The sequence below is a fragment of the Vulpes vulpes genome, chromosome 9 (genome assembly GCF_048418805.1).
Source record: "Vulpes vulpes isolate BD-2025 chromosome 9, VulVul3, whole genome shotgun sequence".
Classification (NCBI taxonomy): domain Eukaryota; kingdom Metazoa; phylum Chordata; class Mammalia; order Carnivora; family Canidae; genus Vulpes; species Vulpes vulpes.
Window position 1 is genome coordinate 94,331,016 of NC_132788.1, and position 23,254 is coordinate 94,354,269.

General features: G+C 41.5%; 1 protein-coding gene and 1 pseudogene across 4 annotated transcripts in view; one reads left to right on the forward strand and one right to left on the reverse strand.

The window, feature by feature from the left end:
- The first annotated feature begins 770 nt into the window (after positions 1-770).
- SMARCC1 (SWI/SNF related BAF chromatin remodeling complex subunit C1) overlaps positions 771-23,254 on the forward strand; it is a 167,467-nt gene continuing 144,983 nt past the window's right edge. For all 4 annotated transcript variants that reach the window (XM_072721013.1, XM_072721014.1, XM_072721016.1 and 1 more), the window contains exons 1-2: positions 771-980; positions 7,743-7,862. In XM_072721013.1, the coding sequence (XP_072577114.1) occupies positions 786-980; positions 7,743-7,862 (315 nt within the window). In that variant the 5' untranslated portion in view covers positions 771-785. The remainder of the gene's footprint in view (positions 981-7,742; positions 7,863-23,254) is intronic.
- Positions 14,216-14,885, reverse strand: LOC112913295 (transcription initiation factor TFIID subunit 10 pseudogene; annotated as a pseudogene).

The following is a 23,254-nucleotide window of genomic DNA, read 5'->3' on the forward strand; positions in this document are numbered from 1 at the left end:
CCAGGTCGTAGGGAGAGCGGCTACACAGAGAATGCTGAGTAGCTGCTTAAGACTGTACAGTCAGGGATCTCTTTCTTTTTTCGGAAGCACCTTTAAACTATGAATTTGAAAGCGCCAAAGAGTCAGTCATAGGGGAAGAGCTGTCCCGGTTGCTGGAACAGCTAGTGCGAGGGCCCTGAGGCAGTAAAGAGCTGGTGTGGCTGGAGCCACCACGGGGAGGAAGGCGTGTGCTGCAGCAGCAGCTCCGGGCGGTGCGCCCAGGTGGATGCTTACAAAGGCTACGCGACCACGCGGTGCAGAAGGTCTGGGCGCAGAGGGGAAGCAGGCGCAGGTTCCCCATCCTCGGCCAGCACTCGACACCCTAAACGGGCTTCCCCCTCGGAACTTCTCACGCCAGGTCTTTCCTCTCCGGCGGTGGCAGGGCAGGACACAGGATCCCCGTGCAGTGGTTGACGGGATGCAGGAACTTTGGTCCTGCACAACCCCGCAGAGGCCCAGAGCGAGCAGCGGAGAAACCGCGCAGCCGGCCTCGTCGGGCGGAAGAGGCGGGGGCAAGCGCTGGACCCGACTCCGCCCGGCGCCGGTGCTGCGCATGCGTGCGCGCGTGCTCTCTGCAGTTAGGGACCGGGTCCCGAGAAGGGGCGTGGCCGGCCCTCCGCGCCGGAAGGGGGTTGGCTGGGCGGGGCCGGGAGGCGGCAGCGGCGGCTGCGCGCGCGCGCGGGTGCGAACGGGGAACGCCGCGAGGGCTGGGGCGGGCCGGGCGGTGGGGACGACGGACGGCGACGATGGCCGCGGCGGCGGGCGGCGGCGGGCTGGGGGCGGCGGCGGGCGCCGCGGGCGCGGGAGGCGCGGCGGCGGCCGCGGGCCTGGCGGTTTATCGGCGGAAGGACGGTGGCCCGGCCAGCAAGTTTTGGGAGAGCCCGGAGACGGTGTCCCAGCTGGATTCGGTGCGGGTCTGGCTGGGCAAGCACTACAAGAAGGTGGGTACGCGCGCCCGTGGGGGCCGGGAGGCCACGCGACGGGAGCCGGGCGCAGCTACTGGCCTCGCGGGCCTCGGGCCGCCCCTCCCCCCCGCGCGCCACGAGGGACAACAAAGGCAGGCGCCGGGCCCGCCACGCCCCCGCCGTCCGCTCTCGGCGCCCGCGCGCCCGGGGCTGCACCGGCGGGCCCTCGGGGCCAGGCCTCTGGGAGCCCCCGCGCTGCGGGCGGGAGTCCCAGCTCACCCCGGGGTGCCGGAGCATCTCGAGCTCAGCAAACCGGAGGGCGTGAATCTCTTTTGTTAGCTGCATTGGGTGTGCGAACAGTGATTATTACAAACTGTCCGAGCTAGTGTCGTAAGAGCAGCTTCAAGTTTTGTTCAGAGACGTCTTCAAAGTCAAGTGAGGTAGCTAAGGTTCTACTACCTGTTGTTGGCTCGGTGAAGAACGACTAGACGATTGTACTCGGAAGTTAACAGCAGGCCAATATAATGGATGATAGTATTGACGAAGCACGGATATTAAAAAAAAACAAAAAACGACAGTTTTTACCCTATTGCACTTTTAGTTCTGGGTAGTGTGAGTACAAGAAGGAACGTTTACTGGTACCTAATGAGTTTCTCAGTGAGGCCTTCCCTGAGAGCCCCGTTTATACTAGACTGGCGCACTTCACATCACCTTGATTTTCTTTGTACCACTTTGTGAGATTTTTTTTTTTTCTCATTTAGCTGTTTCTCTTAACTCTTGGGTGGTAAGTTCCGTTGAGTCAGTGGTATTGAAAGTTGTGACTTAACCTTTTATTTATAACGAGTGTTTTTTAACTTCCCCTTGTAGATACATAGGAATGACTCTTTTAGAAGGTGTAATGAAGCAGACAGCCCAAAATACCTCCTCTGCCCCAGATTTCCGAACACCCTTTTCAAGTTCCATACTTTTCCCATTGAGAACCATAGCACTGGGGCAAGGAACTTGTCCCGCCTCTTCACTGCATTTCCCCCCCCCCCCAACCCCCCACCTCCCGCGTGACTGGTACTCCTTGCCTCACCCTTAGTAGTTGCTTAGTAATTTCTCGTTCAGTGAATGAAAAGATGAAGTAGTCTAGAAAACCTGTTAATTTGAGTTGTGCAGCGCAGTGGAGTTTGTCTGTTTCTAGAGATTGATACGCAGGGGCAGGATCTTGGGTTCTTTTGACATTCCCCTGTGGTACTTTCGGAAATGACTTTCTTACTGAAGTTTTAGGAAGTGAGAGACATTTTTATTTACAATATATTTTTAGCTGTTTTGACTTTTTTTGCCCTCAAACTTTGCGGTCACGTTTGGGATTGCCAGTTTTTCTCATCCGCACATTAGGTAGACAAGAATATTGCTCTCTTACATAAATTGGTCCCTTTTTTTTTTTTTTAAACATCTGCAACAGAGCTTCTAGAAGTGGCTAAGGGAATTGAATATATTTATGTTATGAAAGTATTATTTTTATCAGTGCCCTTCAGCCAAAGCTTTCTTTGGGTTTTAAATTCAGTGTACCTTAATGTGGCCTTCCCCCTCCCCCAGTCTGGATTTTTTTATTGAGATATAATTGACATATAACTATTAGCTTATCTTTTTTTAATTTTTATTTTTTTAATTTTTATTTATTTATGATAGTCACACACAGAGAGAGAGAGGGAGAAGCACAGACATAGGCAGAGGGAGAAGCAGGCTCCATGCACCGGGAGCCCAACGTGGGATTAAATCCCGGGTCTCCAGGATTGGGCCCTGGGCCAAAGGCAGGCGCCAAACCGCTGTGCCACCCAGGGATCCCACTATTAGCTTATCAATGTGGTTTTAGCAGAAATGAGGAATATTCCTTTGGATATTAGGGAGGAGAAAGAGAAATAGTCATTTCTACCTCTCCAAACTCTGTGCATCTGTTTGGGCTCAATTTCCAAGTTTTTTTTTTTTTTAAGATTTTAAAAATTTATTTATTCATGAAAGACACAGAGAAAGAGGTAGAGACAGGCAGAGGGAGAAGCAGGCTCCTTGCAGGGAGCCCCATGTGGGATCACTCCCTGAGCCAGAGACTGGGCCACTCGGGCGTCCCTTTTCGGGTCCAGTTTGAAGAGGGCGGCTGTAGGCTTGAATGGGTTTGTTTGGTGTGTGAGGAATTGTTTCTGAGGCTGACCGAGGGATTTGTCCCAGAGTGTTGATGCCATTGGGCAAATGTTGGCTCAGTGTTCTTCAGGCCTTAAAGTGAAGGTTAGGTTTGACTTCTCAGGATTTCCTAAGGCCAGGGTATATTTCTTGGGCTTCCTCAAATTCAGAATTGTATATTCCTCATGTCTGAGAGACAGAATCCTATCAGCCTCACAGAGTGGTATTGGAATGGCGAACCTAACCAGGATGCAATATATATATGTCCACTCGGTGTACACATTGATGGCTATTAACTAAACTTTTCTGTTGCCTTTAATACTGCATTTTTATATTCATAAGTCTCAGCAACTGAATGAAATAAACACGTTGTTGGTAATCCCACTTTTATTAGTGGGTTTATCCATGCATTCCATGAACAACTGGGCGTCTAAACGTATCTGGGCACTTAAACCATAACTCAAATCCTTACAATGGTCGTGAGTAATATTTATTTCATTTTACAAATGAGCGGAACCTGAGACTCCAGATATGCATGATTTCTCTAAGTTACAATTAGAAGTGGCAAATTTGGAATTCAGTGAAGGTCTTCCTGGCCCCAGAGCCCCAGTGCCCCAGTTTTTTTTTTTTGCTACACATGGTCCTTCTCATGGAACAGAGTGGAAGGTAGCAGAAAATGTAGTGGTAAAGGTGGACATAGACACCTACTTGTAAAATTCATATGGTTTCAAATTAAAAGAGAACTTTTTTTTTGTTGTTTTCTACGTGTCCTTAGTGCTCAGTCCGTTTGTTCAGTGAAGGAACAGACTAACGAGTCTAGGAATATCTTCATTTAAGTTTGTTGATAAATGTGGCTCCGTAACATAGAAGGGAGGAGAGGGGAATGCTTTTTGAGAGGCAGAGACACAGGCAGAGGGAGAAGCAGGCTCCATGCAGGGAGCCTGATGTGGAACTCCATCCAGGGACTCCAGGATCACGCCCTGAGCCAAAGACAGATGCTCAGCCGCTGAGCCACCCAGGCGTCCCAAGAACCTTTTATGTTTATTTATTCATGGGAGACACAGAGAGAGAGGCAGAGACATGGGCAGAGGGAGAAGCAGGCTCCATGCAGGGAGCCCGATGTGGGACTCCATCCCGGGACTCCAGGATCGCGCCCTGGGCCAAAGGCAGGCGCTAAACCTCTGAGCCACCCAGGGATCCCTTTTAATGGTTCTTAAAGTGGGTTCCCACTCTAGTTGTGTCACCTAGAACTTGTTAGAAATGTAAATTCTTGGCCCTGACTTACTGAATTAGAAACTCTGGGAGTGGGTCTAAGATTTGAAAAACATTATTTAGGTCAATAGAACTGACAATTGTATGAAGTTTGTTTCCATTTTTTGCCTGGTGTCTGGTATCAGTGTTTTACTTTGTGGCCTATGGAAATGTGTTTTCACGGAACACCGATAATATAAAAGAGAACTTTTTGTAAGGATGAAAAAGGAGGGGTCTAGAACAGGAGTAAGCAGACTTTTTCTATAAGGTGCAGGAGAGTAAAGATTTTAGGCTTTGCAGGTCATGCCATCTCAGTTGGAACTACTTGACTCTGCTGTTACACATAGGCAGTGTATAATGAGAGTGCCGGTTTTTTTTTTTTTTTTTTTTTGAGTGTGCCTGTTTTGATAAAACTTTATGGACCCTGAAATTTGAATTTCATATAATACTCATGTGTTATGAAATCTTTTTTTTTTTTTTTTTTAAAGAATTTATTTAGAGGGGGCAGCCTGGGTGGCTCAGCGGTTTAGTGCTGCCTTCAGTCCAGGGTGTGATCCTGGGGTCCAGGATTGAGTCCCATGTTGGGCTCCCTGCATGGAGTCTGCTTCTCCCTCTGCTGTGTCTCTGCCTCCTCTCTCTGTGTGTCTCTCATGAATAAATAAATAAAATCTTAAAAAAAAGAATTTATTTAGGTGTTCCTGGGTGGCTTAGTGGTTTAATGTCTGACTCTTGGTTTCAGTTCAGGTCATGGTGTTAGGGGTTGTGAGATCTAAAACCTGTGTCGGCTCCGGGCTTAGCAAGTAGTATGCTTGAGATTCTCTTTCCCTCTTCTCCCTGCTCACGTTCTTTTTCTCTCAATGAAATGAATGAATGAATGAAAATTTCTTTCCATCCATTTAAAATGTAAAAATAGTTCTTGTTTGGGTCACAGAGAAGCAGGCAGTGGGCTGGATTTTACCATGTAATATAAAGCATTCCAACAAAATACCAGTCTTTAGCAAAGTGAATGCATGCTGGCTGTTTCATTTAGAGTAGAAAGCTAGTGCACTTGAATAAATAAAATTTGGGAGGATACTAACCTTTAAGAAGAATTGCCTTTTTAAATCCTGCATTATCTTTGCTTGGCAGTAGTACAAATTGAGAGCCACTCAATCTGTTAAGAGTACAGTGTGCAGCCAATATCATTTTGCCATGTATATAACTCACTTAAAAATTATTTTTTTGTAATGGAAACCTACCACATTAATCATGAAATGTTAGATGATACTGGGAAAGAGGTTTGTTCTAGGAAGAAACATTCATTTTATCTTTTATCTTTTCAGTTTCAAGGATGTATAGATGTTTTTCTTGCTCAAAATTGGAGGTTTAAAAAAATTTACTGAATATATTGGCTTTCCAAAGTGATATTGAGCATTTTTTATTTTAAGGTTTTATTTATTTATTCCTGAGAGACAGAGAGAGAGAGAGAGAGAGGCAGAGACATAGGCAGAGGGAGAGGGAGAAGGAGAAGCAGGCTCCATGCACGGAGCCCGATGTGGGACTCGATCCCGGGACTCCAGGATCACGCCCTGAGCTGAAGGCAGACGCTCAACCGCTGAGCCACCCAGGCGTCCCCATTTTTTTTTTCTTTTTAAAAGATTTTATTTATTTATTCGTTCATGAGAGACAAAGGCAGAGACACAAGCAGAGGGAGAAGCAGGCTCCATGCAGGGAGCGAGACGTGGGACTCGATTCCTGGTCTCCAGGATCACACCCTGGACTGAAGGCAGCACTTAACTGCTGGGCCACCTGGTCTGCCCTTATTTTTATTTTATTTATTTGAGTGAGAGAGAGCACAAGCAGGGGGAGTGGCAGAGGGAGAAGCAGGCTCCCCTGCTGAGCAGGGAACCTGATCAGGACCTGAGTTGAAGGCAGACTGAGCTACCCAGGTGCCCCAACTATAAGGTTTTTAAATCAACTTTTAAAAAGTTTGAGAAACAGGGCAGCCTGGGTTTGGCAGACGGTGTCCAAAAGGACATTCTCGACATTAGTGTGGATAAGTTTTCACATATATTTGTTTTAAAAAAATGTTTTTATTGTAGTAAAAAAGTAACAATTTACTATTCTAACCTTTTTTTTTTCTTTAAGATTTTATTTATTCATGAGAGAAACGGAGAGAGGCAGAGACACAGGCAGAGGGAGAAACGTGGGACTCGATCCCAGGTCCCCAGGATCACACCCTGGGCCAAAGGTGGCACTAAACCGCTGAGCCACCCGGGCTGCCCCCTAACCATTTTTAAGTACACATATAAACCATTTTATGATATTCCAAATTTCTTGACATAAAACAACCCTTTTATTGTGCTCAAAGTTTCTTTGTGTTAGGAATTTCGAAGTGTACAGTGGGGACAGTTGTCTCTGAGAACTGTGTCTCGGATTTCGACTGGGAAGATTTGATAATTGGGCATAACTTGACACCTGGGGATGGAATCATCTGGAACCATCTTTACTCAAGTGTCTGATGGTTTTACTATCAGTCTTCTGGGGCATCAGCTGGGGTTTGTGGCTATAGCATCTGGCTTCTCCATGTAGTCTGGGTTCCTCAAAGTATGGTGGCCTCAAGGTAGTTCAGGACTCCAAAGGTGACTACCCTCAAAGGACTATATGGAAGCTTTTGACTTATCCCCAGAGGTACCACAGCATCAAACCCCTCTCCCCCCATTTTAATGGTTACAAGTTAATAATTAAGGATGGTCTTGATTCAGCAAAAGAGGGCATACACCCTACTTTTTGATGGGGTGCCAAATAAATTTGTAGGCCTGTTTTAAAAACAGAACAGTCTGCTTTCTGGCTACAAGTTATTTATAGTCATCCCACATACAAAATGCATTTGCTAATAGGTCTCACCTGGTTACAGTTTTGTTTTTTTTTTAAAGATTTATTTATTTATTTATGATAGACATAGAGAGGCAGAGACACAGGCAGAGGGAGAAGCAGGCTCCATACAGGGAGCCCGACGCGGGACTCGATCCCGGGACTCCAGGATCGCGCCCCGGGCCAAAGGCAGGCACCAAGCTGCTGAGCCACCCAGAGATCCCTGGTTACAGTATTATGTTCAAGTCTGAAGTTCAGGATCTCACCATCTACTTTAGGTCCAGGTGCATACGAGATGACTTGGATTCATTGCTTGGACATGGTTTCTCTCTCTGAAACCTGTTAACTGAAGAGATGAGTTATCTGTCCCCCATTGCCCTCAGCATTTGTTTTTGTAAGCTCCTTTACAGCAGAGACCATGGTTCAGACCTCTGCAAATCTGTCACCTGGCTTAGTAGGTAACAGGAAGTAAGCTAACATGCTCTTCTGCACGATTATTCCAGTTTTTGAGTCTTCATCTTTGTCTTGCAGTATGTTCATGCGGATGCTCCTACCAATAAAACACTGGCTGGGCTAGTGGTACAGCTTCTTCAGTTCCAGGAAGATGCCTTTGGGAAGCATGTCACCAATCCGGCCTTCACCAAACTCCCGGTAAGTACATGAGCTTAGAATAATTGGGGAATCTGCAGTTTCTGTACTCTCGAGTGCAGCCTATAGCTCTTTACTGCTACTATCCTGTAGAATAAACAAAGAGCCTCAACGGAATTTAAGCTATAGAGTATCATTGCTTTTTAAGTGTAGGAACTTCACTTTCAGAAGTCATTTAACAGTTGCATTAAATATTACAACTATTTATAGACTCAACTGTTAACATTTTACTGTGTTGTAGTTTCCTTATAGTCTCTACTATACCAGGTCTTCTCCATTCTTTCTCCTGATTCAATTCTTGTGGCTAGGATACGTTTTTGTGGAATTTTTATCTTTTGTAGGTGAGATTGTTCAAGCTTGTGTGAAAATATAATTGTCCTTGCAATTGATACTTTGATAGTTTGGTTTGGTGTACAAATACTAGGTTATGCTTTTTTTCCCTTCTGAAATATGTAGTTTTGTTCTTTGCTTTCCTTTTTATTTTTAAGTTTTAAAAAACTTTTTTAGTTATCTCTACACCCACTGTGGGGCTTGAACTCATGACCTGGAGATTGAGAATCACATATCTATGGGCTGGGCCATCCAGGTGCCCTCGTTTTATCCCCCCCCCTTTTTAAGATTTTATTTATTTATTCATGAGAGACACGGGGGGGCGGGGGGCAGAAACACAGGCAAAGGGAGAAGTGGGCTTCACACAGGGAGCCCGATGTGGGACTCAATCCCCGGAGTCCAGGATCACACAGGTGCAACACTGCTGAGCCATCCAGGAGTCCCTCCCTTTTTTTTTTTTTTTTTTAAGAGTTTTTTATTTTTTTTATTTTTTTAAGATTTTTGTTTGAGAGAGTGAGCAGGAGCACAAGTTGGGGGAGGGGCAGACCGAGAGGGAGAAGCAGGGAGCCCCATGTGGGGCTTGACCCCATTACCCTGGGATCATGACCTGAACTGAAGTCAGATGCTTAATTAGCTGAGCCACCTGAGAGCCCCAGTTTTGTTCTTTCCTTAATATTTGATTTTGTGGAGAAAAATTTGATATTTGATTTTCCCCTTTTTAATACTGATCTTTGCAATTCAGAAATACGACTAGTTAGTTATAAGTCATGATCTGAAGACTCAGTTACGTTTCTTTATCTCAAGGATCATTCAGTCTGTTAGTCTTCTCTCCTGTCTCATATTCATTTATATTTTTGAACTCTGTACAAACATTAGACTTCCAGGAAGTACTTGTCATAGCTTTTCTCATAATTTTTACTTCTAAGTCTCCGATTTGGGTTTTTGCAGTTTCCAGTTTCACAGTTTATTGGTAGACCTTTTAAAAATCTCAGATGTTTCTTTTTTCTTTTTTTCTTTTTTTTAAGATTTTATTTATTTATTCATGAGAGACACAGAATGAGAGAGAGAGGCAGAGACTCAGGCAAGGGGAGAAGCAGGCTCCATGCAGGGATCCCGACATGGGACTCAGTTCCTGTTCTCCAGTATCGTGCCCTGGGCCGAAGGCGGTGCTAAACCACTGAGCCACCTGGGCTACCTGATCTCAGATGTTTCTGATCTGTTTTAACAATCTATTAATATCTCAGGTATAATTGAGAATAGGAGAGTATGTTTTCTACTGATTCTGCAGTAAATGTTAGTTTGCTTACGGTATTTTCGCTATCCAGACATTTATTTTTATTTAGTCAGGTATAGAATTGTGTTGTTGTTGTTTTTTTTTTTTTGTAATCATGACCTTGAGATCAATAGTCCTATGCTCTACTGATGGAGCCAACCAGGCGCCCGTAGAATTGTGGCTTTTTTGAATCATGTTAGAAAGCTTTCTTCCCTCGTAGGCGATGAAGGAATTTCGTCAGATGTTCTTCTAGTACTAATATGGCTTCATTTTTTACACTTCTCATCTATTTAGAATTTATCTTCGTATTCAGTGTGAGCTGAATCTGGATCTTTTTTCTTACAATTATCTGGTTATCCCAGTGACATTTATTAAAAAGTACTTCTTTTCCCCCACTGATTTGAGCTCAGCAAGTATTAAGCATTTGGTTATTTATCAAATTCTGAGAATTTAAAGAGCAATACAGTGCAGTGTCTTTGTCCTCAGGGGGCACACACTCGAATGAGGTGAATGAATAGAGCCTTTGACTTACCTGGTGATTTCAAGAAATGTTGAATTAGAGACTTGAAAGTTCAGCATGAGTTCTTCAGGGAAATGCTGAAGGATGGGATTTTTCAGGCAGTGATACCAACATGTAAAAGCATAAAGGCCTGAGAAAATATACTTTCAGGTAGTTGCAACAGTTTAACAAGATTAGAATTGAGGAAGATAAGCAGAGAAGTGTGCCAGAATCTGTTGTAATAGGCCAGGTTTACTGTGTTGGATGTATGACCTTTATCTTGAAAGCGATGGGGAAGAGTAGTAGGGAGAGAATAATAGGTAGCTTAGTTGAATTTGGGTTTTAGAATAATCCTACAGGTTTCAGTGTGAAGAATGGGTTGGAAGCTGTTGAGATTGGAGGCTTTGAAAATACTCCATGAAGAAACTGCTCTCAAAATCCACTGTGATGACACCCTATGGAGGAAGCAGTGGATTTAGAAAGGACAGAGAGGAACTGAGAGCTCAAGGGAGCAGAACTTAGTAGTATTTTGGGGGAGCAATATAAGGGTTGGAAAAAGAATTTACTAGGGGCACTACACTTAGCAGTCAGACACTTTTAGCACTAAGGGGGGAAAGCCAGAATAAAAGCAGGTTTCTGGGGAAAGGTACTCAGTTTAGTCTGTGTCATGTTTGGTTCTCTGACAGGCAACTTGGAGTTAGAAATCTTAAGGCTACTAGGAAGTGAGATCTGGAGTTTAGAGTATAGGTTGAATTAGAAGACGAGATTTGGGAGTTACTGGGTACTGGTTAAATTATAGTTGGAATAAGATCATACCTTCTGTTTGCATTTGCTTTAGAACTTTGTCCTTTTAAAATATTTTTTAATGTGTGATTTATGTTATATGTGTGTAATGTATTAGTGTAGTAAGTACCTGTATATAATTTATGAATAAATTTTTAGATTTTGGATAATTTATGAATAAATTTTTAGATACTGGAGGTACATGCTTGTTTTGTAGTAATGGAGATTACTGCATTGGATGATCAGTGTAACTTCATTTTCTGAGCCGTGTGACTAATTGATGTTTTTTGGGTAACTTTTGTAAGTTTAAAATTAATTCAAAGTAAAGATTTTGCAAGGATAGTACAAAGAACTTTCATTTTCCCTTTATTTAGAATCCCTGCTTGTTAACATTTTACTATATTTGCTTTATTACTCTTTTGCTCTGTGTATTTTTTTTCTGAATCATTGGAAAGTTCCATGTTCTTTTACCTCTAATTACATGAGAGTTTATTTCTTATTCTTGTGTATTATGAACCAGATTAGAATTATTAAATCAGAAACTGGTTGAAGTTATCATTTAAAATACTGTAACATAATACATGTAGATTGTACTTTATTTAAAGTGTGACATTAATATCTAGAATAAAATTTACAGATACCATTACGTGAAGTGTTCTATATAATGTTTCACATTATATTGATATTCCCAATTAGGATTGTATGAGTGGTCTTAAAAAATAGTATGTACAGGAGGCTTTATTTATGGGATATTTAACTCTTGGGAATGAAACCATTATTTTTTTTCAAGATTTTAAAGACTAAGGAAGAATATTTTTAGGCAAAAGCCATAAATAAAAATATTCATGGCTTAGTGCCAGTGGGACCAGATGTACTTCTCTTTTTCTTAAAATAATGTTTAACATTTTCCCAAATGAAAGGGATTGTATAATGTGTAATGGTGTCAAGTAAAAGTGGATAAGAAAGACAATAAAGCAAAGAATGTTTTAGTGAAACATGTCAGCTGTTTAACCTTAAACGTGTTTTGTTTTTTCTTTCTGAATAAGCAGTACTGATATAAGAGTTCACTGTTTGGGCTGATTTTTTTTTTTCAATCAGAGTGGAACTTTATTTATTTTTAAAATATTTATTTATTCATGAGAGAAAAAGAGAGAGGCAGAGACCCAGGCAGAGGGAGAAACAGGCTTCAAATAGGGAACCAAATGCGGGACTCGATCCTGGATCTCCGGGATCTGGCCCTGGGCTGCCCTCTCCCTCCAATTTTACTGATGTGATTGATGTATTATAAATGGTACATATTGACAATATGATGAGTTCAAGGTAATGAACATTTCCATCATTCCCAGATGTTTCTTTGAAGTCCATCTCCGACCCCAGTCCCCTGGCAACCATTGACACTACAGATTTATTTACAACTTCTTGAAATTTATATAAATAGAATCACAGGGTATACTTCTTCTGCCTCAGTTCTTTCTCTCATCATAATGGATTCTGAGATGTGCATCATCTGCGTTATGTATTATTTTTCCTCTTTATTGTAATTAGTATTCCATTGTATCAATAAATCACAGTTCATTTATCCTTTTACTGTTTGATGGGAATTTGGGTTGTTTACAGCTTTGTAAGTAAAGTTGCTGTTGTTATTAATATTCAAGTCTTTTTGTGACATATTTTCATTTCTCCTAGGTTAATAACACAGGAGTGGAATGTTTGGGTCATAGGATTGGTAGCATTTAACTTTAGAAGACACTGCTAGCCTGTTTTCTAAAGCGCTTGTATCATTTTACATACCATCTAGCAGTGTAGTAGTATATGATAGTTCGGTTCCTTTGCATTCTTGTCAGCAGTTGGTATGATTAGTCTTCATAATTTTATTCATTTTGATAGGTATGTAGTGAAATCTCATACTTCTAATTTGCATTTTCATGATGAGTGATGTTAAACATCTTTTTATGTGCTTATTGACCATTTGTGTCTCTTCCTTTGCTTGTTCAAACAAATTTTTTTTTTTTTTTTTTTTTTTTTTAATGATAGAGAGAGAGAGACAGAGACAGAGACATAGGCAGAGGGAGAAGCAGGCTCCATGCACCGGGAGCCCGACGTGGGATTCGATCCCAGGTCTCCAGGATCGTGCCTTGGGCCAAAGGCAGGGGCTAAACCGCTGCGCCACCCAGGGATCCCTCAAACAATTTTTTAATTTGGTCCCAAGACCACTCCACTTTCAGAGATTTACTAGAAAGACTTATTGGAACTCAGCCTATACTTGTACTTATAATTAAGATTTTTTTTTTTTAAGTTAAGCAATCTCTACACCCAACCTGGTGTTGGAACTCACAACCCTGAGAGATTAAGAGTTGCATGCTTTTCCCAGTGAGCCAGATAGGCGCCCCATGTACTTATAGCTAAGATTTGTTACTGCAGTGTAGTACATATACAAAGCCTAGTCACAAGGGAAAAAGACGTAGGTGTAGCCTGGAGGAATTGATGCTATGGGTTTCTGTATGCTCGCTTCCCCCCACCCCCCTTTTTTAAATTTTATTTATCTTAAAAAGACATGAGAGACGCAGAGACACATAGGCAGAGGTAGAAGCAGGCTCCCTGAGGGGAACCTGATGCAGAACTTGATCCCAGGACCTCAGGATCACAACCTGAGCCAAAGGCAGATGCTCAACCACTGAGCCACCCAGGTGTCCCTGTATGCTCTCTTCCTTATGTGAGGGGTCACACAAAGTGCGTTATTTCCCAGCACTGAAAATGTAGTAGCATACAGGCAATTTCTGCCCAAGGAAGCCTGTTAGAGTCTCATGCCCAAGGATTTTATTGGGGGCTGGTACCTTTTCCTGGCACATACTTAAACTTCCAGACTCCCCAGAAGGAAAGTAGTATTCATCATTCATCAACAAACCAAATTGTTGGGATGCCTGGGTGGCTCAGCGGTTGAGGGACTGGCTTCATTTCACCTTAGGGCCTGATCTTGGGATCTGGGATTGAATCCTGCATCAGGCTCTCTGTGGGGAGCCTGTTTCTCTTTCTCTGTGTTTCTCATGAATAAATAAATATATCTTAAAAAAAAAAAAACCACATTGTGCAAATAGTTTAGGTTCAGTGAATTACCTTTCTTATCAGTTGACTAGGAATACTCTTAGAGGCAGATTCCCAGATGCTAGCCAAGGGCCAATTGGTAAACAGGTCTGAGGGTAGTAATCTCAGGCCTGCTGTGTTTTCTGCAGTTTTGTTTTTAAATTAAATTCTAAAAAATCTTTATATGTTCTGCGTACAATTTCTTTATAATATTACTGCACATATTTCTTCCCAGCTTGAGATTTGACTTTTTTTTTTCTTATCAGTGTTTTCCCAAGAACAAAAGTTTTAAATTTTGATGAAGTTCAATTTATTGATTTTTATGATTTGTTCAGAGAAACCTTTACATACCCGAAAGTCACAAACTGCTGCATTTTTTTATTTTTTGCCTGTCACAATAAAGTTTATTATGAAAACAGGCTGGGGTGGGGACAGGGGGACAGACAAGTACATTTAGGTTGGGTGGCTCAAGTGAGGTAGTGCGGCTTCTTCACATTGATGCCATATGCCATATTCGCTGAGGGCAGGGGTCAAGTCCTCCATGGTAGAGTGTACTTGTGGTCCTTGCGCTTGCTTCAGGAGCTGCCAGAAGCTGTGCCCTTCATTTTGCAGTGCTGTAGGGCATCGTTGGCAATATCTGAGATGAATTTCTGGGCAGCTAGGAAGATGAGCCAAATTATGTGCGGGTCCGAGGCCTCAAAGCCAGCCATGATTCAGGTAGTAACCAGTCACTGCATCTGGGATCCTAGATGTATAGTCCTCCAGCTGCATCTGGAAGTCCGCTAGAGGTGTGCTGGACACCACTGGCTTCAGGTCTCTGTTGGCGGCGCTCAGCAGTATGTAAACCCCCTTAGACATGGCTCCCTCTGGGGGTGCTCAGCCGGCTCTCCAGCCCCCGCTGCAGCTCCAGCCCCGGGTACCCCCCCCCCCCGGTCCCCCTGGGTCTGGCCTTGTTCTCTGCAGTGGCGCCCCGGGTGAGCAGCACTGTGGGGGCTGTGACCGCAGGCGCTGAGTCCGGGTGCGGGGCCGTGGAACCCACGCCAGAGCTGCTGCAGTTCATTGGGCTGGTGGGAGAGGCGGCAAACCTGTTTGCTGTATTTTCTTGTAGAGATTTTTATACTTTTAGGTTTTCATATATTTTGGGTTAATTTTTATGTGTAGTATGAGGGTAAGGGCTAATATTCTCTCTTTTTTTTTTTTCAGTATGGATATCCAGTTATTTTAGAGCTATCGTGTGTTGGAAGGATGTTGACCAGATATGTGTTGGTGTATATCTGGATTTATTCATGAGAGACACAGGGAGAGGCAGAGACACAGGCAGAGGGAGAAGCAGGCTTCATGCAGGGAGCCCGATGTGAGACTCGATCCTGGGACTCCAGGATCATGCCCTGCACCGAAGGCAGATGCTTAACCACTGACCCACCTAGGGATCCCCTCAAATCTTTATTTTTTATTTTTATTTTTTAATTTTTATTTATTTATGATAGTCACACACAGACAGAGAGAGAGAGAGAGGCAGAGACACAGGCAGAGGGAGAAGCAGGCTCCATGCACCGGGAGCCCAATGTGGGATTCGATCCCGGGTCTCCAGGATCGCGCCCTGGGCTAAAGGCAGGCACCAAACCCCTGCGCCACCCAGGGATCCCTCAAATAAATCTTTAAACAGCACTACCACCACTATGAAAAATAGATTCCAGCTTGTTCTAGCAGTTTTCTTGGTAAAAGTAAAAATATAGGTGTAAGGTAGACATACTATTTGAATGTTTATTATACTAGTTTGCCATCACCTCCAGCTCCTAAGGAAGGCTCCAAAGAGGTAGGTCTTGTTTCAACTCATATCTGAGACAGTGTATTTTTATGTAATCTGAGGACTAACAAAATGTTGTAGTGCCCTTTGAATTGAAGTCAAATTTTATCAATTAAATGTTGATAAGATTTGCTTTGTTTTCCTATTCACTGCAGGTGTTTAGTATGTATTTATTGATTGACATGCCTTGTTGTGATGTTGGTAACTGTCTCAAAGACAGGAAGAGTGAAGGGCTGTTAATGAAATTAGAGAAATGAACAATATTTAGTGAAATTTATTTTTTTCATGAAATATATACAAAAATGTAAAATACTGCTGATTTATTTTAAAGCAATGATCAGAACTTTGTGCAATTATTAATTCTCAGTAGGAGATGGATACATCTATATTCAGGGACATGCGTTAAATTTTTTAGAATATATTTCCAAACTGTCACAGGAGCTTAACATGTTTTTATATAAAATTTTGGAATACATGTAAATACTTTGAAGATAAAATTTATTGTCAAAGCCATTTCTACAAATGAGGCTGTGTATTTGGACTGGGTTAGTATTCTTCTGGAACATTTTATTTATTTATTTTTATTATTATTTTTTAAAGATTTTACTTATTTATTCATAGAGAGAGAGAGGGGCAGAGGCACAGGCAGAGGGAGAAGCAGGCTCCACGCAGGGAGACCAATGTGGGACTCGATCCAGGGTCCCCAGGATCAAACCCTGGGCTGCAGGCGACGCTAAACCGCGGTGCCACTGGGCTGCCCTCTTTTGGAACATTTTAGATGAGTCACAGTCCATAGGCTATCTCTCTCTGACACTTTGGAATTTCTATCCAGTAAGTGTGACTGACTTCATGGCAGAGATTCTCATGAACTTGGTCAGTGTGATATAATGGAAAGAATATGAGTCAGAGGACTGTCACTTCGGCAGTCACTTTCCTTCATTTGATTTAGTAAACCATGCTCTGTGATAAATAAGTTTTAGGGAGAAGGAAGTTGATAAGAAGGGGCTTATAATTCTCAGAAAAAAGAGTTGGACCTAATCTTTGGTTTTATGATTGTTCTTTGCAGAGCACCTGAGTGACTGAGGGATAGAGGCATAAATGGGAAGATCTGAGAGGAATCTGGTTTTCAGGTTTTTCACTTTGAACAGTTTTTCCTGATAGACTTCTTTTTGAGCTTTCTGCTCCTGAAGGAGTTCTATCTGTAGCAAAGAAACATTAGAAAACTGTTGGATTTGGTGGACGTGATGATTCCTCCAACTTTGGGTATTATGATCTGTATCTGAGAATAGTATTATTCTCCTAAGATTGTGCAAAATCATTGGACTTTTTGGAACAGAGAAGGGTGAAAGCCAAGATTAGCATGTAGGTCTAAGAAGCAAGAATAAAGGGACTTCCGAAGACAGATCACCAGTCTGTCACCACAATGACTGAATTCTTGAAGTCACTTGAGAAGGTAGTTCCTGGTGGCCAGGATATCTGATCTAGCAGGGAGAGTGTGGCTGTAAAGACTCAGGCTGAAGGGGTCTCTCCTTAAAATATTGTCTTAGAAGTACTATGATCAAATTTAGGAAATTTAACTTTGAGACGAACAGTACAGTTACTTACTATATAATCAGTTGTTACATTTCAACAAATTGTCTCAAAAATGTCCTCTTTAAGATTCAAACTAGAGTTGCACATTTTATTTAGTTATATTTCTTTAGTCTTAGTTTGAAATAATTCATCTTGGGGATGCCTAGGTGGCTCAGCGGTTGAGTGTCTGCCTTTGGCCCAGGGCGTGATCCTGGGGTCCGAGATTGAGTCTCACATCAGGCTCCCTGCATGGAGCCTGCTTCTCCCTCTGCCTGTGTCACTGCCCCCCTCTCTGTATCTCTCATGAATAAATAAAATCATAAAAAAATTAGTTCATCCTGTTTTTGTCATTCATGACTTAAATTTTTGAAGTATATAGGCAAGCATAATTGTACAGTTCTACCATGTTATTACTTGGAGTTGAAATTTCTTCATGTCATTGCTGTTTAAGGGGTTGGTAAATTTTTTCTTAAAGCAACAGATGGGGGGATCCCTGGGTGGTGCAGCGGTTTAGCGCCTGCCTTTGGCCCAGGGCATGATCCTGGAGTCCCTGGATCGAGTCCTGCGTCAGGCTCCCGGCATGGAGCCTGCTTCTCCCTCCTCCTGTGTGTCTGCCTCTCTCTCTCTCTATGTCTATCATATATAAATAAATAAATCTTAAAAAAAATAAAAAAGCAACAGATGGTAAGTATTTTAGGCTTGCAGGCTATATAGACTTTGTCACAACTAATCAGTTCTGTTGCAACATAAAAACAAAGATAATATCTAAACGAGTAAGCTTGACTGTGTTCAATTAAAAGTGTAATTGAAGAAGTGAGTGGCATTTTCGACTCTTGCTGTATAATATTCCGTTGTGGGAATATTCCATTTCCACAAAGGACAGAATTTATCCATTCTGCCATTGATTGTTTTTTAGGGTAATTTGTAGTTTAGAGCTATTATAAATAGTGTTACTGTGAATATTTTTGTATGTATATGTCTTTTGGTAAACTTAAGTATTTCTCTTATATTTCTAGGAATATAATTGCTGGGTAATGGAATGTACATGTTCAGCTTTGGTAGATACTGCTAATTTTCTAGAGCAGTTGTACCAATTTATACTCCAACAAGCAATGTACAAGGGTTCTAATTCTCTCCTTTCTCACTGGTGCTTGTATGTTTTCTTATTTTAGGTTTTTTTTAAAAAGATTTATTTTTTTAAAGACTGATTGATTGATTGATTGATTGATTTATGACACAGAAAGAGAGGCAGGCTCCCTGCAGGGGAGAGGGAGAGAACCTCCAGCAGACTTACTACTGAGTGTGGGTCTTGATCTCATGATACATGAGATCATGACCTGAGCTGAAATCATGAGTTGGACACTAAGCCACCCAGGTGCCCCCTTATTTTAGTTTTGGGGTGGATTGTCATGATACTGCTTTTTGTTTAGTTGCTGATGACTTGTGAGGTTGTGCACACTTTTGTATTCATTAAACATTTGGATAGTCTCTTTATTGAAGTGCCTGTTCAGATATTTTGCCCGTTGTTTTGTAATCCAGTCATTTATCTTTCTCATTAAAAAAGATTAATTCCATAACATACAGTGTTTTATTAGTCTCAGGTGTACAATATAGTGATTCAACAATTCTATATGTTCTTAATTGCTCTTCATGATAATTGTACTCCTTAATCCCCATCACCTATTTCATCCATCTCCCTACTCACCTCCTCTCTGATAACCATAAGTTGGTTCTCTACAGTTAAGAGTCTGTTTCTTGGCTTGTCTCTCTGTCTTTTCCTTTGTTGTTTGTTTTATTTCTTAAATTACACATGTGAGTGAAATCATATGGTATTTGTCTTTCTCTGACTGACTTATTTTGCTTAACATTATAATCGCTAGCTCCATCCCTGTTGTTGCAAATGGCAAGATTTCATTATTTTTTTGTTCTTTATGGCTGAATATTCCGGTGTGTGTGTGTGTGTGTGTGTGTGTGTGTGTGTATGCATGCACGCACACCACATTTTCTTTATTCATCTAGTGATGGTCACTAGGGCTGCTTCCATAATTTGGCTATTGTAAGTAATGCTGTAATAAGCACAAGGGTACATATATCCTTTCAGATTAGTGTTTTTGTATTCTTTGGGTAAATACCCGATAGTGGAATTACCAGACAATAGGGTAGTTCTATTTTTAACTTTTTTTTTTTTTTTTTAATTTTTTTATTATTTATTTATGATAGTCATACAGAGAGAGAGAGAGAGGCAGAGACATAGGCAGAGGGAGAAGCAGGCTCCATGCACCGGGAGCCTGATGTGGGATTCGATCCCGGGTCTCCAGGATCGCGCCCTGGGCCAAAGGCAGGCGCCAAACCGCTGCGCCACCCAGGGATCCCCTATTTTTAACTTTTTGAGGAACCTCTGTACTGTTTTTCACAGTGGCTGTGCCAATTTGCATTCTCACCAAAAGTGGACATGTTTCTTTTCTTTCTCATTTTTTTTTTTTAAAGGAGTTTTTCTTATGTGCTCTGGTTATGGGTCCTGTGTCAGAAATTTTTATTGCAAATATCCTCTTGGTGCCTTATCTTTTTATTACCATGATGATGTCTTTTGATGAACAGAATTTTTTTTTTTTTTTTTTTTAAGATTTTACTTAAATATTTGAGAGAGAGAGAAGAGAGTACAAGTGGGGAGGAGGGGCAGAGGGAGAAGCAGACTCCCCGCTGAGTAGGGAGCTGGATGTAGAGCTCTATCCCAGGACCCTGAGATTATCACTTGAGCTGAAAGCAGACACTTAACCAACTGAGCCACTCAGATGCCCCTGAACAGAGCTCTTAATTGTAATATAGGGCAGGGATTAGTAAACTTTTCTGGTAAATTACCATTTACCAAATGGTAAACTGCTTTATCTGTAATATCTGTTAAAGGTAAATATGTGAATAGTAAATATGCAGTCTCTGCTGTAACTTCTCATCTTTGCTCTTGTGTGAGCATCGCCTCAGACAATGAGCATTATTTTTTTTCAATAAAATTTTATTTACATAAGCAGAAGCAGGCTGGGTTTGTCCTATGGGCTATAGTTTGGCCATTTTTGACAAACTAATATATGATTTTTTTTTCATATGTAATGCTTTTTATACCCTTTTAAAGAAATCTTTGCTTAATTCCAAAGTCATATTCTATGTTTTTCATAGAAGCTTTGTTGTTTTGCCTTTCACCTTTACAATATAATCCATCTGGAATTGATCTTTGTGTATTATGTGATGTAGAGGTCAGCATTCCTTTTTCTCTTAAACACATACATCTTGGGTGCCTGGGTGGCTCAGTTGGTTAAGTGTCTGCCTTCAGCTCAGGTCATGATCCCAGGGTCCTGGGATTGAGTCCTGTGTTGGGCTCCCTGCTCAGCGGGGAGTATGCTTCTCCCACTGCTTGTATTCTCTCTCTCTTGGTCTTTCTCCATCTCTCTCAAATAAATATATAAAATCTTAAAAAAAAACAAAAACCCAAAACCTGTGCATCCAGCTGTGGCTCATACATTTTGATGTGATGTTTTTTCACTCTTTTAGTTCTAACGTGTTTTCTAATTTCTCTCTCTCAATATTTTATTTATTTGTTTGAGTGAGCACGAGTGCCAGGGAGGGGGAGAAGCAGGCTCCCCCCGGGCAGGGAGCCATAGGTAGACGCTTTGCCCACAGAGCCACCCAAGTGCCCCTAAAGTATTTCCTAATTTCTATTTTGACTTCTAATGGCTTACATTATTATTTCAAAAGATGATTGAATGATTGTTTTTTATTATAAATTTCAAATTTTGTTACGTTAAGAACATGTTGTAATAGTTTTGTAAGTTACTGAGATTACTGGTGCTGAGAGATCTTATCAATCCAGTTTGGGTTTTTTTTTAGAGATACTCTCTTTCCTTCTGGTTTCTTTTAAAATCTCTTTTTTCTTTGCTGTTACGCAGTTGGACTACAGTGTGTCTAGCTGTATTTTTAATTTATTCCTCAGAACTGATATATTTCTTGGGGCGCCTGGGTGGCTTAGTTTGTTAGGCATCTGACTCTTGATTTCGGCCTAGGTTATGATCTCAGGGTTCTGGGAGTGAGTCCTGCCGTGGGCTCTGAGCCTAGTGGGCAGTCGTCTTGACTCAGATTCTCTTTCTCCCTTCCCTCTGTTGCTCCCCCTGCTTGCGTGCATGCAGTTTCAAATCTTAAAAAAACCCAAAAACTGATTCTTGAAGCTAGAGATTTATATCCTTCACAATTTCCAATCCTTCACAAATAAATTTTAAACTGTATTCTTCTATGTGTAATTTTCTAATTTGTTATATAACCTGACAGTTGTGCTTTTAGTTTCATTGAACGGTACGTGTGATAGGAGTTATATGTATATATTTTTCAAATCTTTCTCCTTAATGTCTTTAATCATCTTACATATTCTCATTGTACAGGTCTTACCATTTTTTCTTTTATATGAAATGTTAGGATTCTTCTGTTTGTTTTTTCTGTTGACTTAAAACGTAATTTGAGATTTCTGTATATTTGAATTTTGGAATGGCAGCACTTCCTTCAGTGGAATTTTACCTGGGAATTCTGTTGGCCTGGGCTGAGAATTTGCTCTTTAAGGCACTCCAGAAGACCTGCTGAACATAGGACCAGTTCTTGTGTTAATTTGTCATGGGGTTCCTATCTGAGTGGTTAGTTAAGTTCCAAACTCAAATTATGTTGAGATGGAAGCTTGTTATCCTCTGCTGGCAGGTATTTTTTTCTAGCTCATTCTTTCCCTACTGCAACCTCTTGATAGCCCTGGCTATCCATGCATGTGTGGTAGGTGATGGCCTTAGTTATGAAGTGTCCTCCCTTGCTTAGGTCTGTAGTCTTATTTCCTGTCCTGTATAGACAGTGAAACCCTATCCTTTATCAATGCTGTCATTACTTGCCTGTTTAGTCTCATTATCTGACCCCATGTCACCCTAGTGTGTGTTTTTTTTTTTTAAATCTTAGAAGACTGCCAATCTTAGAAGACTTTTAGATTTTTTTTTCCATCTTTCATTTTTGTACCTAGGGTTTTGCTTTCTTCCTAGAAATCCAGCTGTATGTTTAAAATAACATTTGTTATATTTTGTCTAACATATTTGAAGTAGTAGGGCTTTCTGGATACTCAGCCTGTCATATATAGTTGGAGCTGGCAATACTTTTTCATCTGTACAATGGTATGAAAAGAGTCAACTTTTGTATTGTTGTGAGGAGTAAATGAAGCACATTATTCTCATTTAAAATGCCAACACTAAAAAATTGCCATGACTTGTACTTTTTTTTTTCAGATAAATAACAAGTTGTCACTGATGTATATACAGTGCCTCATGGTAAATTTAAATTCTCAGTAATTGGGGCAGCCCGGGTGGCCCAGTGGTTTAGTGCCTGCCTTCGGCCCAGGGCATGATCCTGGAGACCTGGGATTGAGTCCCATGTCGGGCTCCCTGCATGAAGCCTGCTTCTCCCTCTGCCTGTGTCTCTGCCTCTCTCTCTCTCTGTGTCTCTCATGAATAAATAAATAAAATCTTTAAAAAAAAAAAATTCTCAGTAATCAATAGTAATGGTAATACTTTTTGTTCTCCCCAAGAATAGGAGCACTACAGCAACAATTACCTATGATTAGAGGTGCTAATTATAAGGCTATTAACAGTTTCTTTTATTTTAATTTTTAATATTTTTTTAAGATTTTATTTATTTATTCATGAGAGACAGAGAGGGAGAGGCAGAGACACAGGCAGAGGGAGAAGCAGGCTCCATTCAGGGAGCCCGACATGGGACTGGATCCCAGGTCTCCAGGATCACACCTTGGGCTGAAGGAGGCGCTAAACTGCTGAGCCACCCGGGCTGCCCTACAGTATCTTTTATTAATAACATTGGGAAAAATTTATAGAAAGCACTATTTGAATTCCAAAGCAGTTAAAGTTTTCAGAGAAATGTACAGAATATTTGATTCTCATATTTTGTGAGGTAAAGAGGTTCTTTCTGGAGTCTAAGCGATGTGCCTTTTTTAAATCTTTTTTTTTTTAATTAGATTTTATCTA